A 14,414-nucleotide genomic window follows, 5' to 3' on the forward strand; every position below is an offset into this window, starting at 1 on the left:
GGATCAATCGTGCTGCTTCTATCAGTTATAATGCCTTATTGTCTTCATCCCTGTATGTTTTTAGTGTACTATTCTTCTGCTAGTACATAATAATGCCACTGCTTTATTAAAGTGAATAATCGGTAGTAATACAATATTAATGTTCGAAAATACTAAACACATGAGTGTGTCCTTGCAGTTCCAAGGCAGTATGGTGTGCCGACCTAGTGAATTTGAGTTCCTTTCTCTTGTGCTGGTGGAGGCAGTAACCGGAAGCCTTGTTTTTGCTACAAGCGCACAGCTAAGGCTCTGCAGCTATGCTGCTGTAGTGTAGATACTTCCCACATTCACGGATGGGGTCTTCTCATTAATGCAGGTAATCCACCTCTCTGAGAGGCAGTAGCTAGGTCAGTGGAAGAATTCTTCTATTGACCTAGCTGCTTCTACAGTGGGGGATTGGTTGACCTAACTGCATTGCATATGGTGTGAAATTTTTCACAGCCCTGAATGATCTAGCAACCTAGCTATATATAATGATATAGCTAATTTCTAGGTGTAGACCAGACCTGAGTGACCTGAGGGGAGAGATTTCCCACCCCCTCTTTCTGTGACTTCTCTACTCTCTGGCTTCTCTCTTTCTCCATGCTCCTCTGCTAACAGTTGCAATTGACAGGCTTGACAAGCTCTGGAGGGAGCTATGTTCTGTCATCCTCTTTTTTTTTCCTTTTAAAAAAAAAAAAAAGATTTTTCTGCAATAGGAGCCCTTTGTGAAGCAGTGAAGTGAAAAATGGGAAGGTTTTTCTGGAGCTTGAAGAACTCCTAGTGGGATGGGAAATATCAGTCACAGAATCCTGTAGTGTTTTGCTATGGGCTGAAAAATATGGGTGGGGAAGGAACAAGCAAGGCTGCAAAAAAAAGTCACTTGTTCTGAAATCGCAACAGTATTTAAACAAGACTTGCTGGGATAAATGACAAAACAAACTCTATTTTTAAGATGTCACTTCCTTAGATTAAGCAATAAAAGTTGTATGTTAAAAGGTGTGCATCTTCAAATGTAGTTTTTCCTCTTAATTTGAATGTTAATGGTGGCTTCCTTAATTGTGAAAAGAAGTGTTCTCTAAAAGTAGCTGCTGATTAACATTCTTGTCTCTTTGTCTCCATTAAATACTATATGCTAAGAATCCAGAGGTTTCTGGTCTATCTTCTTCGGAATAGAGGTGGTGGACTAGACCGTTTTCAGTCATCAGTTCCTCTTTTCTTGAAGTGAAGGAACTTGCTCGTGGGACAAATCATAGTTCATCAGATCAGCAAATTTACTTCCTTTTTCTCCTCTCCCCACCTCCTCCTCCCCCCCAATAGTGAATATCTGCTTAATTTTTGTTACATTCAAAATGAGACTTCTATAAGTAACTTTAAATTGATGAATGCATCCTCTTTTCTGTTCATCTTGATATTGCATAGTATTTAGGTAATATCTTAGATAAGACAACACAACCATCTATCTTCAGTGTTTTAATGGCTTCAGAGTGCACTGTCAGCATTCCAGCCACAGCATGAGACTATACAAGATGAGAACACATTTGGCTGATGTGAATTATGGGAGTCAGAACCTGACCTGAGATTCCACACTTGAGACATTTCCTAACTCTGTGCCTTGAAAATCCACATGGATAGTGGATCCTTTTTCCAGAAGTGGTACCACTCCCTCTAAGCAAGCAGCTTCTGTGAAAACTCAGTCCTGTCTCTTGGAAAATTTTGGTTCACTTTGTTAATCCAGCAAAGATTCTAATGGATGAAGGTGCGTTTTACTAAAGATAAATTAAAATTTTGCCTTTAGTACCTGGTCTAAATTGTGTTGCCCACAATAATACTTTGTCAAACTTGATGATAACAGGAAGTAGAGAACTGGGGGGAACATATGGAAGTGTGTAGACTCTGAGTTGAGGTTTGTGTGCTAAAGCCCTTCTTTCATTGCTGCTGTTCTTAGTTCGGTTACATGTATTAGTAGTTCCAAACCCGTTCTAAGGGCTTTAGACACCTATAAAGGTAAGATCCCTCCCAGCACCTCCTGCATGCCACGGAACAGCTGATCTATGGCAGGGGGAGGTGCTGGCAGGGAAGGGGAGAAATGGGGACGGGATGTGCTGGGGTGAGAGGGCGGAACTGAGCAGGAAGAGGTGGGGGTGGGGCCTGGGGAGAAGAGGTGGAGTGGGTGTGGGGCCTGGAGCTGAGAGGGGATTGGGCACCCCTGGTAAAAGTTGGAAGCCAATGCCTGTGGGAACACCTATGGACCACTTACACAAAATGCTTGTGGCCATGTAGTACTACTTGTTTGAAAAGTTCAATGAGAGTTTATGAAATATGCCTTCCTAAAGTGCCTACAGGTCAGGCTGGGTGTTCAACAGTGGCATTGTCTTGGCTGAGGCAGGCCATCAGAGAGAGCATGTTTACATCAGTCTTTGTGTCATTGGTAGGAAGTCTTATCAATCCAAGGCCAGGTCACCACTACTGATCTATATCGGTATAACTATGCCACTTAGGGGTTTAAAAAAATCCACATCCTTTAGCGATGTAGTTATACTAGTCTAACCCCCAATGTAACAGTACCATGTCGACAGGAGAGCTTCTGTCAACATAGCTACCACCTCTTGGGGAGGTGGAGTAACTACACTGACAGGAGAAGCTCTTATATTGGTGTGGGAGCATCTTCACTTAAGTGCTACAGCGATGCAGCTGCATTGTTGCAGAATTTTAAGTGTAGACCTGCCCTTAAAACCATGGCCTCCCATAGCTGGGTGCTAATCTAAGGTCATCTCTAAAATTGAGGTTCATGTGGCTTTCAAGGATTCCAAAGAAACAGTGGGGTGATGCGGGGTTTGTAAGACATGAATGAACTGTATGGTCTTTAGGAAAAATCCAATCGCAATCCTAGTAATTGGTTTATCTGTTTACATACCCCAAAACCACTTTTGCCAAGAGAGATTAAATATACTAATTCATAAATGAAAGCTGAGATTCTCCTTTCATATTTCTATATTCTAGAGGTCAGAGGGCTTGAAACCTAGAGAAAAGCTCTGCCTATTTAGCTAAAGGAGACTACAGATCTGAAAAAGGACTTTTGATAATCTCTGGATTATAACTAACTTTCTCTCACTAAAGAGAGAAGATTTAAGAGTACAAAACTGCATTGAATAGAAAAAATCCCAGTGACCAATAACACAAATGAGGTTAGTGAAGTGGTGATCCCCCAAGTGGAACTTAATTGCAATACCAGATATAAAACAAATAACTGGTATCGTAATTATTGAGAAAGTTAAGCAAAAATAAATAATTAAAGAGTTTGTGTTCTCAAAAGGGTCATTTGATTTTTTTCTTTTGAAGGCATATAAAATATATCTAAATTTATCCTTCCAATATTGCTGTGTAATTTAGAATATGCCATTTGTTTGCTGTCTTTGTTATTGAGGTAACCATTCAACTCAGTGGAATTGGTTGGGGATCTTCAGTCTAAATGACTTTTAACGTAGCTTCTACAAAATCAAAACTTTCTGTGGGGAAAAATTCAAATGAAATATTTTGCTTTTGGTCGGTTGGACCCAAATCGGAATTACTTTTTGTGTGTGGCATGTTGACTGACCCCGAGCACTTAATTTTGAGTTAGCTCAACATCATACTGCATCTGTCTCTATATCATAGTATCTCATGGGAATGAATGGTAGTTCAAGTGCTTCATGTCCCCATTCTCTCCTGTGGTCTTGGCTTCTTGGCTGCACTATACCTTGCACTGTTGTCTCACTTCTGACTGAGCCACATCATGGGAATAATAGGACTACAGTATATCAAGTGATGTATAGTCCTGCCAGGGAGGTCAACCCATAGGAAAGAATAAGGGAATGATGCACCCAAACTACAGCTTCCATGAGGGACCATGGCACTGTAGGCAGATGCAGTTTAATGTTTTAACATACTTGAAACAGAACGTTGTTTCAGGGAATGTCAAATACTTTGAAAATGTTGAAATGAGATTTGTCGATACAAAAAAAATTCTGATTTGTAAGGAGTTCCTTATTCCGTGACATTTCGATATTTCAACTATAATTTGGGCCTAAAACAAATGTGTGTTTGGGGTTTTTTGTGTTCAGCTGTACTAAGTCAACACTGTGGCCTCTTTAAATAACCATAGCACTGCAATGGTTCAGAACCTGAAGATTTATCTTCACACTATGCTTGTACAGTAGGTAGGTATTCCTGTTTCTACATATGGAGAAAGTGATCTCAATTAAATAGGGTTGCCCACCTACCCAGGTTTTCCCAAGATCACCCTCTGTGCCCCTTCCCTCTCCCCCCCCCCCCCCCCTTTTTTTTTTTTTTTTTTTTTTTTGAGGTAGTTGCCTCAGGAAATTTGTAAGGGTGATTAGTCTACACTGTCAGCCTTCCTGTGTTACAGGCGCAGGATCATCTTTGGTCCATCAAAGGTGGCAACCCTAAAGGATGTGCTCGAGGTCACAAAGCAAGTCAATGATAGGATTTCCATTCAAGAGTTGGACTCCTAGTCATCTGGTCTAACTACTAGATTTTAGTGCAAACTGTTCTTGCACAAAAAATGGAATAGGTAGTAATACTAGCAGGCTGTCTCAAAAAAAGGTCCTCCAGAAAATCTGGAAACTTGGTTTGAGAACTCCCTGAAGCCACAGGTCCCAGAAATGTGACTCTATAATGGGTATTGTCTTCAGAGAACTACTGAGATTTGAAAAATTACGGTATACACATGCAGAAAGTACTGCAAGGAAATAATTTCAAGAGCAAGTCTATTGATTTTATTTTATTTATACTTTTGTGCAGCAAATTGTATATTATCTTTTCCAAAAGATTACCGCTCATTCAGTTATAGATACCCACATTCTTCTGGTTAGATTTTGCAGCTGTAAATGGATCAAAGGTTGAAAGTTCTTGGCAGGCTAATTCTCTCAGCTTGCAGCTGTTGGCTGTCTCAGTTCTCATTGGATTTAAAACTGCACAAGCCAGATGTGGTAGGGGTTTTTTTTTTTTTTTTTTAGTTTTTTATTTGTTTATTTATTTATTTTATTTTGCTGGACGTCTCCCACCAGCTGTGCTTCCTTCCTCCCCCGTTTAATAAAGGGAAAAATAGCAACCTTTTAGGATTAAAAGTGCCAAAAATGTATTTGGTGTACTGAAGGTTTTTATTCTGATGAACTGTGACAGGAAGTGTAATTGCCAACTTAAATAGGGGAATATATGGATTAACAGAAATCCTGACTAGTAAACTATGCTTTCCTTCTCACTTTAAAAATCATTGTTTTACACTTTGAAATAAAATGTGATTGTTTTTACATGAAATAAGGTTGAAGCTGAAATTTATTTGCAGCACATGATGCATACAATGTATTTCAATTGGTACGGATTAAAGTGGCAGATCTGTTTAAGTAAAACTAATTTGCTTCCATTTTTTTGAAAATACCTTATTCATTAGACGTGAGATATTTAAATCTGTTTTTGTGGTGTAAGTGACATAGTCAAGTGAAATACTGATTGAAGCATCTAAATTCAGTTCTTGTTTTTTTATTAATGAAAATGTTTCTTTGAAGACCAATACAATCATTTTACCATAAAAGTAAAGCTTAAAGTGATTCCTGAGCCCTACTTGGGCTACAAGACAGAGATGGTATCTTTTTCATTTTTCTCATGTCTTTCTGTCTCTCACAGATGTACATCTTCATATTCTAATGTAGCTTGCATTATCTCCTCCTTTAGCCAGGTAAAGCCTTTTTAGGAGCCTTAGAATAAAAAAGCAGATTTCTTTTCTAAATTCTAAGTCTCAGACACTCTAAAAAGCAGAATAGGAAATCAGTTCTAAAACAGTGCAGAAAAGAGAAGCAACCATTATTTACACTCACATCTACATGACCAAGGGTGCTAGCATTAAGCAACCAATCTGACAAACACCAAATAGCACTTGTAGACTATTTTTGTCATTGTCCTACAACTGATATCTGAAAAAAGTTAGGATTGTCATTAGGTCTCTGAAAACGGATATTGAACCCTAGAGGTCATAATCAAAAGCATAATGTGAGAGGGTTTCAATTGGCAAAAGTTGTCTATGCTGAAGTGCCTACCTGAACTCTAATGAAGTCCTAACTCCATTGAAGTCGATAGTAAGATTCCTGTGTCTCACACCCATAACAAATGTTTGGATGTTTGCCTGAGAAGAATACCTTGTGTGTTTCTCTAGTAGAACCCTCTAAGATAGGCTCACAAAAACTTTAGTAGGGCCAGGTTTGGTTGTGTGTGTGTGTGTGTGTGTGTGTGTGTGTGTGCAATAAAAGACACAAAATAGGCTGGATCAGTATCCATGTACATTGAGCCTCTCAACCCACCACAATAACTCACCCCTCTAAATCCATACATGGCTTCAGTTCAGGCCCCCTGACACCCTTCGCCTCTTCCCTCCTCCCCCCTTCCAGAGGAAAATAGTTTTGCAGTGTGCCCTGAAAATCAATAAATCCGGGCTTTTACAGATAGGTCCAAGGGAAGTGGGAGTAAGTTCTAGTGTTGCAACTACTCACCAGAAACACTCTGCTGTAAGACCATTCCTGTTTAAATAAATAAGAGAAGGGGGCTGTTAGCTAAGGACCTCAGCATCTGATACAGCCCACAGGAAGAGAAGCAATCACTATCTAAGGTAGGCAGGACTCCTAGCTATTTAGGAATTTATATAGATGAAAACCAACGTCTTAAACAGCAACAGAGGGTCCTGTGGCACCTTTGAGACTAACAGAAGTACTTAACATCTTAAACATGAGTCAGTTTCTTGATGGACCATAGGGCAGACCATAGAGCATGGGTATTATGTACTCCCTGCAAAAAGGACACACAACTGATTTAAAATTTTTATTAAAGCTAATGTTAAAAAATTATATAGTAGACCGGTTAAGAAAAGAGTCTGTACATCTGGGTACAGTGCTAAGATTAAAAACGAATTTTGTATTAGTGGATAAAGTCATAAGATACATATGGTGCATAATCAGCAATAACCCAAATTTAGGTGAATAAATTTAAGAATACAGTTTAGATAACTGATACTAAAATGTTACATGTTCCTAGTGAGAAACTGATGGGAGAAACTCCTTCAGTTTAAGATTTAGTTGTTGATTTCAGTAACTCCCACTTCTACAGTGAAGCTTCATTGTTGTTCCAGTGGAATCATAAGGTAACAAACACATGTAACCATTCAACAAAATCCTTGGGTACTGCTTCAGATTCCCTCTTTGTGGAGTTGTGAATCTTAACTAAAATTTTAAAACTGTATCATTTGTTCCCAGACAGCCTAGAAACTAACTGTGATGTTGCACTCCCTATGTATTATGGAAATATGCTTCAGAGTAGCAGCCGTGTTAGTTTGTAGCTGCAAAAAGAACAGGAGTGCGCACATGCACACACACGCACAGGACTCATGAATGAAATTGTTTTTAATTGTTTACTTTATTAATGTAACTTCGTAAGTAAAGTTTTATGAATGAAACAATATTCATTCATAAAACTGGTTACCCCAATAACTGGCTAATTAACAGTTAAGATGCTTGTTAAGAGCCATAGCTGTTCAGTCAGCTGCCTTTGTAAGTTTCACTATCAATCCAATTCCTGCTTAAATCACTGAGACTTGCACTGTTTCAGTATTGTAATTTCTGTTCACCATTTATTACACTTGCCTATAGTGTAACTTCTGTTCACTGTTTGCCATCCATTATACTTGTCTATATTGTAACTTCTGTTCACTGTTTGCCATATTGTAATTCAAACCCCATTTTAAAACGCTTACTCCATTTTGTAAGGGCTTGCTGCAACCTTCATTTTTGCAAACCCGGCTGTAATCTTATTAGTTTAGTTTAAATGTGTGAATGAGGTATGTATGGATGATGGAATCAACCTCCAGCCTCAGCCTGTCCTGATTAAATAGAGTTCAAACACCAACGGCTGAAGATGCAGACAAGAGCCCTAACAAAGTAAGAAGAATCCACCCTAAAAAGAAAAGATACAATAGAAGAAAGATCAAAGCCCGGTCCGAGGCTGAAAGTCCTGTCTGCAATTGACGGGTGATCAATCACCAAACCTGAAGGCAGCGTGACACAGCAAGACCTATAGACTCTGGATTCAAACTAAAGCCTACAAAAAGGATGGGTGAGATGGAAAACTATGGAGGAGGGTAACATTCTGCTGCCAACATGGAAGGACATCGGTGCATGCCCAACAGAGACCCAGCTCGTCCTTGTGCCCAGCTTTCCTGGCCAGTTAGCCACCACAAGCTACGAACCCAAGCTGCAAACTCAAGCCACAGACTCAAGCAAGACTGGTAACTATGCAGCAGCTGCAGAACATCTGATGGGTGTGTGTGTGTGTAGGTATTGGGTATAATGTGTGGTCCGAGCTCTGGTCAAGTGAAAAAATTCTTAGTTATTGGTCATAAATCAAATTATTATCATAATAAATGTGGCATCTTTATCTTGTCCCCTTTAATAAGATCCTGCTAGTTTTTATTGCTCTCTCTCTCTCTCTCTCTCACACAGACACAGACACAGACACAGACACAGACACAGACACAGACACAGACACACACACACACACACACACACACACACACACACACACACACACACCATGAAAAGGTGGGAGTTGTCTTACCAACTCTGAGAGGCCAATTAAGTAAGAGGGGGAAAAAAAACTTTTGAAGTGATAGCCCAGTACAGACAGTTTGATAAGAAGCAATGCCCCTCTGCCATGTACATTGGCCAAACCGGACAGTCTCTACGCAAAAGAATTAATGGACACAAATCTGACATCAGGAATCATAACATTCAAAAACCAGTAGGAGAACACTTTAACCTGTCTGGTCATTCAATGACAGACCTGCGGGTGGCAATTTTGCAACAGAAAAGCTTCAAAAACAGACTCCGACGAGAAACTGCTGAGCTTGAATTGATATGCAAACTAGATACTATCAACTTAGTCTTGAATAGAGACTGGGAATGGCTGAGCCATTACAAACATTGAATCTATCTCCCCATGTAAGTATTCTCACACTTCTTATCAAACTGTCTGTACTGGGCTATCTTGATTATCACTTCAAAAGTTTTTTTTTCCCCTCTTACTTAATTGGTCTCTCAGAGTTGGTAAGACAACTCCCACCTTTTCATGCTCTCTGTATGTGTATATATATCTCCTCAATATATGTTCCATTTTGTGCATCCGAAGAAATGGGCTGTAGCCCACGAAAGCTTATGCTCAAATAAATTTGTTAGTCTCTAAGGTGCCACAAGTACTCCTGTTCTTTTTGCGGAAATATGCTTGTGAATGTGAGTATGATGTAACTGGAATATGCCTTATGCAGGGGGGTCTCTTGTAAGGTATCATTACAAAGGTTATAACTTACTGAATTTTTTCATCCTATTTGTATGGATGTTTAATTCTTGTACCTGAAAATAGAAATATGAAGTATAACTCTGAGGTCCTAGTGTGATTATGCAAAGTGTGAGCCATTAATGGTGGTTTAGAATCTTGATGGCTCCCATTGACTAGGACAATTGGTTATAAATGGCTTATTTACCTGCAAGCCTTCCTGTGTATGTGTGGGCCAGCCTATGAGTAGTGAAGCATGAGGTCTTACAGTGACATGTGACCATGTCACATGATACTGGAATCCATCTTAAATCTGGTACTTTTCCATTTAGAAGGAGGGGTGGGGACTCAGAGACAAAAGATTCCTGCCTTATGCCAAAGCTATAACGGGGTGGAACAGGACAAAAGGGCTGCCGGTCATGAGACCATGCCTGCTTGCCACCTAAGATGTCTGCTGGAACTAACAAGGACTGTACTGAGGAGAGGATTGGGCCCAGACTAGGAAGGAGTTTAGTCTGGGAAAGAAGTTTATTGGAACATTTCTGAGGGTGAGATTTTACATGTAATCAGTTTCTTAATGTATTAGGCTTAGACTTGCATATTTTGCTTGGTGACTTACTTTGTTCTGTCTGTTATTACTTGAAACCACTTAAATCCTACTTTTTATACTTAAAATCACTTTTGTTTATTAATGAACCCAGAGTAAGTGATTAATACCTGGGGGGAGCAAAGAGCTGTGCATCCCTCTCTCTGTGTTAGAGGGAAACAATTTGAGTTTACCCTATGCAAGCTTTATACAGAGTAAAACAGATTTATTTGGTGTTTGGATCCCATTGGGAGTTGGGTGTCTGGGTGCTGGAGGCAGGTAACCTGCTAAGCTGTTTTCAGTTAAGCCTGCAGTTTTGGAGGCGTGGACCAGACCTGGGTCTGTGTTGCAGCAGGCTAGTATTTCTGGTTCAACAAGGCAGGGTTCTGGAGTCCCAAGCTAGCAGGGAAGACTGGCTCAGAGGGAACTTCAGCACATCAGGTGACAGTCCCAAGGGGGTCTCTGTGACTGAACCTGTCACACCAACTATGTAGTGTAGCGGTAGCTGTGTCAGTCCCAGGATATTAGTGACCTCACCCACCTTGTCTCTTTAGAAGGTAAATCAGAATTAAAGCCCAAGACATTGGTGCCCCTTCTCACCCAGTTCCCCACTTTCTGCCAGTTAGTATCAACTGTGCAACCTCAACTCTCACATTGCATGGGGTGAAACTAGGATTCTTTAATACTTTGCTAGTAATTTTTCAGGGGGTTTATAGATCTTGTGGTATCTTTAATTTTTTGTGTCGTCATTCATTTTGCCTGTAAAATAATATTTCTTTTGAGGGTCTCTTCTCCCCTTTCCCTGCTGTCACCTCCCCCTCCCCCCATTGTTATGGCAGACAAACAAATATTTAGTGGGGGGGGGAGGGGAAGGGAAGGGGTTTGTTTTGTTTAAGTACAGCCATCATTTTCAAATCTTGGTGCCTAGGCTTTTATAGGCTGAATAAGCATCCCACAACACTTTTTTCAAAATCACTTCTTTAGATTCCTACATATTAATTTAGGAGCCTAAAGTTAGAAAACTTTGTCTAATTCCTGTCATAGTAAGATTATTGTGTCTGACACCCATGACAAATGTTTGGATGTTTGCCTGAGAAGTGTGCCTTGTGCGTTTCTCTAGTAGAGCCCTCTAAGAGTCACACAAACTGTGCTGATTCTAAAGGTGCTGTCAGTCACTGGGTCTGAGTAATTAATGACATGGATCTCATCTCCTTGGCTTAATACCTCACATCTGACTGGACATATCAGCGTTACCACAAAGGTATTGAAGTTGATGGGGGATAATCCCTCTTGCTGACTGCTATAAAATATGTAGATTTCAACTGTTGAGAATGTGATATACAGGAAAACTTCTCCATCTCTGAGGCTCTAAAGAAATAATACTATAAGGGAAAGGTTGAGTCTCTGTGCTCATTCTTGATCACCTTTTTAATGTAGTTGTTTGCCCAATCCAGCTTCTCTAAAGGTAGGTAACACAAGAAAGTTAAGATTTCATCAGATCTAGGGGAGTCCAACTGGTTTTATGGATCCAGTTTTCTGACTGAGTGCTTTGTCTGTGCCATTGCAGGCCATTTTTTTAAGGGCAGGGCAGGAGGAAATAGATTTATTTATTTATTTATTTATTTTGAAACAGAGCCTTTCTTATTTTCTACTGAGAGTAGCTTCCATGTCTGGAAATCTTTAAAGATCCTAGAGTTTCAACAGTATGCGTTGGTTCCAAAAGAGAGCAGATCCAGCAAAGAAGGATCCTCCAAAACATTTGCAGGAGGTTTTAATGGCTGTTTGATCTGCTAGTTCAAAGATTTCAACATGGATGGCCTTGGTCTTCTGTTCTGAGTTCATTCTACCCTCTTCTATGGTTTTGTGACCTTTGGATGGATGACCAGTAATTCTAAGTACCTTCATATCTACTGAAGCTGCCTCACAGTTCATTCTGTCTATCTCAGTCTAGAGCGATGATGATTTGCCACATGCAGATGACTCATTTTGAAACATTGGTAATTATAGATATTGTGGGGAGAAATAGTTTTAAAGGAAGAGTTCTGTTAAGTAGCGTGTAACAGTGAGTGTGTATATACAGTTACAAATTAAATTGAGCAATTTTTTATACAAACTGATTGGTAAATATGGTACTTTATCAGGGGCATAGAAAACCTCTCATATAAAGAGATTGAAAATGCTGAAGTTGTTTACCTTAAGCAAATAAGAGGGGACATTGTACAACTTTTATTCAAAAGGTAGGTCAGTACTTTTCTCCCTGTCTCATCATATGAGAACAAATGTGTAATTTAGTGAAATTAAAAGGTGGGAAATTAAAAATTAATGGAAGGAAATATTTTCACACATGTAATTAATCTGTGGTACTTACTGCCACAGGAAGTCACTGAGGTCAAGAATTTAAGATTTGAAAAGGGACTGGATATTTATATGGACACACAAGGATATAAAGAATATCCAGTTACAATTTATGGCAAAAATTTTTGGAAGGAGTGTATTAAACCTTGTGCTTCAGGGCTGTTAGTCAATCTCTGACTATTGTAGGGTTTTTGCTCTTTTCTCTGAATTATCAGGTACTGGAGTAGATGGACCCTGGATCTGACCTAGTATGGCAATTCCTGCGTTCCTATAAATCTCTATTAAAAGATCTCTTGAGGGGACAGTAGAAACAGTAATGCAAACCCCTGAGTTTACAGTATGTTAACAATCAACTTGATCATTGAGCACTTATTCTGAAGTTAACTTTTAGGTTCAAGGGCTGAAGAGTTAAGTTGTTGGATTTGGCAATGTATCTGTAAAATGTTTTATGTGAAAAATGTTGTGAAGATGGGTATATTTTGGGATAGAAATTACCCTTATTTTGCTATTTGTTTAGTGTCAGCTTTTTAGAGATTTGTGGTTGGATTTTTTTGCTTAATATCTGTTTATTTTGATAGACTTGTAACTGAAACTTGTATTACTCAGTGTAAGTAACAACTGAGTTTGATTTCCCACCCCCTCCCCATTGCCAGCAATCTAGATTTGAATTCATTCATAGCCTCATCATAGGCTATCAGAGCCTAAGTCTGTCATTCAGGTGACATGCTTGTTCTTTGTGAAAGGTACTTTTCTTGAATATGATGGATTTTACTGATGCTAATTCCAAAGAGGTAGATTTTGTAGATGTATGGGCAGCCTAATGCCATAGTATCAAAAAGGGGGGAAAATATGATAAGGGAAGCTTTAATATGTCATTTCAAACTTAAGTTAGCTTGATTGTTACCTGCAGTTAATTACTAACATTTCTAGTAGAGAAACCTCTTTAGAGTGGCACCAATTAGCTCAGCTCTTTAATACTACTTAGTCATCATTTTTTGTCAATCTCGTCTTAATCTTTTGTCTCCATGTTGTCTTTTACAATGAGGCACAAAATTGGTGTGACATTGTACATGTGTGTTTCTGCTTCATGAGAGGCTAATAGTTTAGCAGATGTGTATATCCCCAGCTTCCAGTAATGGAGGGAGTGTTTATAATTGTGGATCAGACAATCTGCACCCTTGGCCACAGAGTTTACGCTATGAAGTGCTTGTGGTTTTGGTCCCAGAAAAGAAGAAATGTAAAAACTGGGCTGGAGTGAAGGAGGAGTATGAAAGAAGGAAGACCTGTCTCAGAATGAAAGCTCTATGACCCTCATTGCAACACGTTAAAAACTCACATTTTGTATAGGTGAGACCTCACATGTGCTACACCCTGGTATATTTGTGAAAGGTAAGGCAAGCCCATGGTAGGACAGATAGCATCCTTGCCTCAAAGTAAAAAGTACTTTAGGAATACAGAAAGTTGTGCAAAAATGAGTTTTAACATGCATATTGCAATATTTGATTGACTTTACAACTTTTTACTAAGGCTTTACCTCTGTTTTTCTCATTAGGATGACAGTTCTGGCAGTGTTACATCAGTATCTACTCTCAATCTGTTAAACACAGGGGTATGGAATTTAATATATTTTTTCTAGTCACATTCTATGCCATGCATGGGATTGTTTAGCAATCATTAAAGTAGAATGAACATCACATTTTCATGGTAGCATGAGTAGTTATGGCACTAAATCATCCAGTCATTAGATACCATTAGCAACAAGTAAATGTCACACTCATTGACCTCACTAATGTAATTTAAGAATTGATATAAAATTACCACTGCTTCCTTACTAAGGTACCAGTTAAATTGGATTTAAATAGCAGAAGATATATAGTAGGTTAGTCAAATGAAGAGTTTCAACACTACAGTTTTTTGCTATGTGTTTGGTTTCACCTACCAGGAAGCAAGGTGCAAAATAGAGTTATGGTCTTTCTATAAAAGTCTCTGGCTGCTGTCTCTTATTGCATAATTTTTTGTTTGTGTGCTTGCTGCAAGCATCTTTTGTCCAGCTGTTCCTGATGCAATGGCACCTGTCACACCC

The 14,414-nt window shown here is 39.2% G+C and overlaps 1 protein-coding gene across 2 annotated transcripts in view; it reads left to right on the forward strand.

Moving 5' to 3' along the window:
* TBC1D12 (TBC1 domain family member 12) overlaps positions 1-14,414 on the forward strand; it is an 83,646-nt gene that overhangs the window by 22,395 nt on the left and 46,837 nt on the right. The window contains exon 3 of one of the 2 annotated variants that reach the window (XM_034776205.1): positions 13,884-13,940. The exons of the other annotated variant lie outside the window; for it this stretch is intronic. Coding sequence (XP_034632096.1) covers positions 13,884-13,940 — 57 coding nt within the window. The remainder of the gene's footprint in view (positions 1-13,883; positions 13,941-14,414) is intronic. 2 annotated transcript variants of the gene reach the window in all.

Source organism: Trachemys scripta, chromosome 7 (assembly GCF_013100865.1).
Source record: "Trachemys scripta elegans isolate TJP31775 chromosome 7, CAS_Tse_1.0, whole genome shotgun sequence".
Lineage (NCBI taxonomy): Eukaryota > Metazoa > Chordata > Testudines > Emydidae > Trachemys > Trachemys scripta.